This window comes from Benincasa hispida, chromosome 4 (assembly GCF_009727055.1).
Source record: "Benincasa hispida cultivar B227 chromosome 4, ASM972705v1, whole genome shotgun sequence".
NCBI lineage: Eukaryota > Viridiplantae > Streptophyta > Magnoliopsida > Cucurbitales > Cucurbitaceae > Benincasa > Benincasa hispida.
In genome coordinates, this window is record NC_052352.1 from 8,864,194 (window position 1) to 8,868,832 (window position 4,639).

Consider the following 4,639-nt stretch of genomic DNA (forward strand, 5'->3'; position numbering starts at 1 on the left):
TAACAATCAACATGATGGTCATATTTTCAAAAATCAAACATAATTCAACTTTAACGGCTAAAAAATCTATAGTTCAAAAATCCTAATCTTATAGTAAAATGTTCCACCCATTAGTTTAAAATAAAGTGTAAAGCAAATAATATTAGGTGGAACAAGTACACAAACACAACAACCTTGTCCATTCCATCCAACACTTGTTTGTTGGCAAATAAATATATATTTTTTCCTAAATAGGAAACCTAATTCATCATCTACTGTGTTTGAAGTGCAATAAAAAAAGAGAAGTAAACAAAAATTCTCATGAGAGACATAAAGTTTGCCAGCAGTAGATCAAATGTCCCTTTCATAAAACCTCACTGATCTTACAGTTTACCAAATTTTGGAACTCTACTCATCAATCAATCCCAATCCCACACATTCTTCCCACCAACAACGATAACTAAAAAAAATTAAAATTAAGCATCCTCCACGTGGTTATGTCCAGAGGGTTGAGGAAAGTGGAACAAGTGTTTATAATTAGTAGTCCCACCGGAGGACATGGCGGTGGGAAAGGGGTAGGTGGTGGCGGCGGCGATTTGGAGTGAATGGAGTTGGTTTTTCAAGAACTTGAGGTAATGAATGGCTTCGTCTAACATGGAGGCGGTGTCCATTTTGGTGCCGCCGGGGACTATTCTTTGGAGAATTCGAATTCTTTCGCTTATTCTTTCTCTTCTATGCCTTGCCGCTACGCTCTGGGGATCTTTTGAAATCTTAACATTACGGCGCTTTGGTGGTTTCACCGTTTCTGGGTCAATCTCTATCGGCTGCATCGCTGCCATTCTGTATATCATTTCCCTCATCCCTCCCATTGATTCTGATTCTTCCTCCTCCCCCTTCTATAACCATCATTATTATTATATTATTTCACTCTTATCTCATCACACTACCTCATTTCAATTATAACTCAAATTAATTAAAAGAACAAAATCATGTCTTTAAATATGATTTTTTTTTTTTTTGAGTTTTCAAAAATTGGTTTAGTTTCTTTAAAAAATTTTTAAAAATTGGATACTCCTTAATTGGTTCTTGGAAATGTTTTAAAGACATCTTCACCATCACAAATAGAAAAAATATATTACTATTTACAAAAATAGTAAAAAAAAAAAATTGATAAAAAATACTGATCATTGATAGATTCTATAGATTTTTATTATTGGTAGATACCCTATCAAAGAAAATTAAACAGATTTTACTGTTTTCTGTAAATAGTTTTTCAAATTTCTCTATTTCGAAAATCTCTTTTTTTAACCTTAATTTTGAAAAATAAAATAAAATTGTCAAACCAACGGTTATTTACTCTTTGATAAGTATTTATTCTTCATTTCATAATTAATATTAACACTACCTTCTATCTATTACTTTTTATGTTTTTCTTATCAACCTTTTATGTATTTTTAAAATCAAAACTAAAATTTTAAAACTAAAAAAAATATTTTTAGAAAACTTATTTTGATTGTCAGTTAACTATTATGTTCTTGGAAATATGTAAATAATAAGTAAGAAATTGGGGGAAAAAAAAGTATTTTTTGTTTTAAAAAAACCCTAAATTGTTACTAAAAATTCAAGAGGTTTTTTGTGTTTAAAAAAACCGAAAAACTAAATGGTGATCCATGGAATTCGTTTTTAGTTTTACAAATGCGAAAAGTGATAACCATTTTACTTTTTATTTTTTATTTTTGAAAAATTAAGTTTATTTTCTCTCCATTTCTTATAATGATTTACATCTTTTTTAAGTACAATGGTTGAATTCTTAATCAAATTTTAAAAATAAAAAAATAAAATAAAAGTAAGTTTTTAATTTTTTTCAAAATTTAACTTGATTATATGTAGATAACGAAAAAAGAAAATTGAAGGCGAAAGTAGTGTTTATAGACTTAATCTTTAAAAAAAAAAAACAAAGAAAAAATCACATAGTTATCAAACCAAACCAACAGTGAAATTAAAATAAACTAAAGAGTATGATGAGGATACATACCATGGCGGAAATTGGGGTGGCGGGAAGATGGCTGGATGTCCACCGGGGAGCGGAGGAATAGGGTGGAAAAGACGGCGGTGCAACAGGTTGAGTGGGGTTATTCATGGAAAAAGTGGATGGTGGTGGGAGATTATTAAAAGAAGAAAAAATGGGATATGAAGTGGAAGTGGAACTACTTACACCAATATTGGAACTACCAAAAGCAAAAGCCAAACCTCCCACTTCGCTCAATTCTAAATTCTCTGCCACTGCAAATTCTCCCATATCATCCTCAATATTCATCTCAACATCCATCCCCCCAAATCCCTCTAAATTAATTATTACAATTACAATTAACAAATCAAAATGCTCAAACTCAAAGCCTCGAATTTTATAGAAATTTTCAGAACAAGAAGAAGCTGAAAAAGAAGGTGGTATCGGCGGGGGGGAACACACCAATATAATACATAGTCTCACAATCATATATTATATAATATAATATATGCAATAATGTAACTTTGAGACATGTGTCATATATCCAAAATAAATTAATTGATGAATAATTTGAGACATTTAACAATAATATCCAGTTTTGTACTTCTTGTTTTTAAATTATTGGATGTATCAACAAATCAAAGATTTAAGAGATTGTTGACATTGCATTCAGCTGAAATGATTGAGAGGGGGAAAAAAAAAAAAAAAAAACTTGCTGGATATTCATTGGCATTTTTTCTTTATTTTAAATCTCTCTCTCTCTCAATAATCTTCCCAACCTCTTTCAAATTTCCAATGATTCAAGGGAATCTCAGTTTTTTTTTTTTTTTTTCCTTTTGCTAAAGATCTCATAAATGCATTTATTAACGGAATATTTAGTCGTCAATTAATTTTTACCTCATTAAATTCTTGATAATGTAACTTATAAGGGCTATTTATTTCACAAAACGTCAATAATGTAAGATAAAGTATGCAATTAATTATTATTCATTAATAAAAAGAGCACTTATAGAATGTTCAAATCTTAGATTATTATTATGTGGACTTGGCATGTGTTCCTTCCTTTACATTGGGTTTTGAATCCTCGTATTTCGTACTTTTTGTATTGAAAAAATTAATTAATTTTTTCACGATACAACTCAATTAAATTAAGGTAAGGTGAAGAGATCACGGACTTAAATCTGCATTTACCCTTACATGTAGCTGAATTACAAAAAAAAAAAAACTTATTCTCATATCATCATATAAAGAAATCTAAGATTGTTATAAATTAAAGGATAATTATTTTAAATTGTAAATTTTTTTAAAATATTTACAAATATGGCAAAGTATCGTTGTATTAGTGATAGTTATAGAGATTATCTTATTAATTTCACATTTTAAATCAGGAAAAGAATATATATATTTTTCTTCTATTTTTGAGTATCATGAGTAAAAAAACAAGAAAAAAAATCTAAATTTTTCCAATTTTCAAGTCACATATAAAAATTAATTTTTTTCTCTATTTTTTATCCTCACACGTAAAAAGAAAAAGAATGAGAAAAAGAAAAAGAAATCTCATTTCCGCCTATTTTTTAACATGGAAATAAAATCTAATTCCAATTTTTTTAAAAAAATCTAATTCAAATTTTCAAAAATCATATTATATCTTTAATTCACATAGAAAGAAAAAACTCAAAACCTCTAATCACTTTAAAAAAAATTTAAAAATAGATAATTTATTAATTATTTCAAAACAATATAATCATTATTCTTTTTAATCTTTCTTTTAAAAAAATTCACGTCAAAATCAGAAATGTAAATTAGTTTTGTAAAATCAAATTAAGATTTTAAATCTAGATCTGGTCTATAATTAATTTCCATCAATTATCTTTTCTTCATTTTCCTGACCTTAGATATCACCTACCAATTTTCAACTTCAGGTAGGTATGTTTTTCAATTATTTTCTTTCCTTTTTTTCTTTCTTCATTAAAGATTTTTTTTGTAGTTTTTTAAACTTGTTACGTATAAGATATACAAATAGGAAAAAAAATAAATTGTCAAAATATTTATGATCTGAATGGATGTAGCTAAACTAATGAGCATAATTCAACCAACATAATATTTATATATTATTTAACTTTGAAGTCGAAGATTCATTTCTCCGAATAATATACGAAAGAATATGAACACAAGTGGTCTCATTTAATATATGTTGAAGAAATATTAGAATGGTAAAAGGCGACACCCACATGAAAATCGTCAGAAATTTCTGCAACAATATGTATTATTTATTTGGCAGAGAGAGGGTTAGTGTATTATCTTCATCATTTCATTTTATTTTGGTGCCTCTTTTGCAGTTTGAATCATTAATTTCTTCGATCCTTTCTTGCTTGCTTTCATTGGAACGCCATTCGAGAAGCCTCCTTCACTGGAGAAACTTTCTAATACCACAATAATGTAGACAATTTTCATAATAACATTTAAATTTTACGTAGAGTCCATAAAATAAATAAATATTAATAAATGAATAATGTAATGATACGTCAAATAATAAATAAGAGAAAAGAGAAGTAGGTATTATATTAGATAATTTTTTCTTTACCTTACTTTTTTTTTCTTCTCAACTTCCATCAGTTAATTAATATACCCCACAAAAAATGGTAATTAATT

General features: G+C 27.7%; 1 protein-coding gene across 1 annotated transcript; it reads right to left on the reverse strand.

Moving 5' to 3' along the window:
* Nucleotides 1–334: 334 nt before the first annotated feature.
* LOC120076814 (transcription factor HEC2-like) lies at nucleotides 335–2,305 on the reverse strand. The gene is made up of 2 exons (XM_039030741.1): nucleotides 2,015–2,305; nucleotides 335–875 (listed from the first exon to the last, which is right to left on the reverse strand). Exons 1-2 carry the CDS (start codon nucleotides 2,294–2,296, stop codon nucleotides 456–458), a joined length of 702 nt encoding a protein of 233 aa, XP_038886669.1. The 5' UTR covers nucleotides 2,297–2,305; the 3' UTR covers nucleotides 335–455.
* Between the last annotated feature and the right edge of the window lie 2,334 nt (nucleotides 2,306–4,639).

Excerpts from the sequence above, each read along its gene's own strand:
- LOC120076814 (XM_039030741.1), bottom strand. The coding sequence starts at position 2,296 with ATGAATATTGAGGATGATATGGGAGAATTTGCAGTGGCAGAGAATTTA. Across the intron at positions 876-2,014 it reads CCACCCCAATTTCCGCCATG|AAGGGGGAGGAGGAAGAATC; the intron begins GTATGTATCCTC and ends TGATGGTTATAG.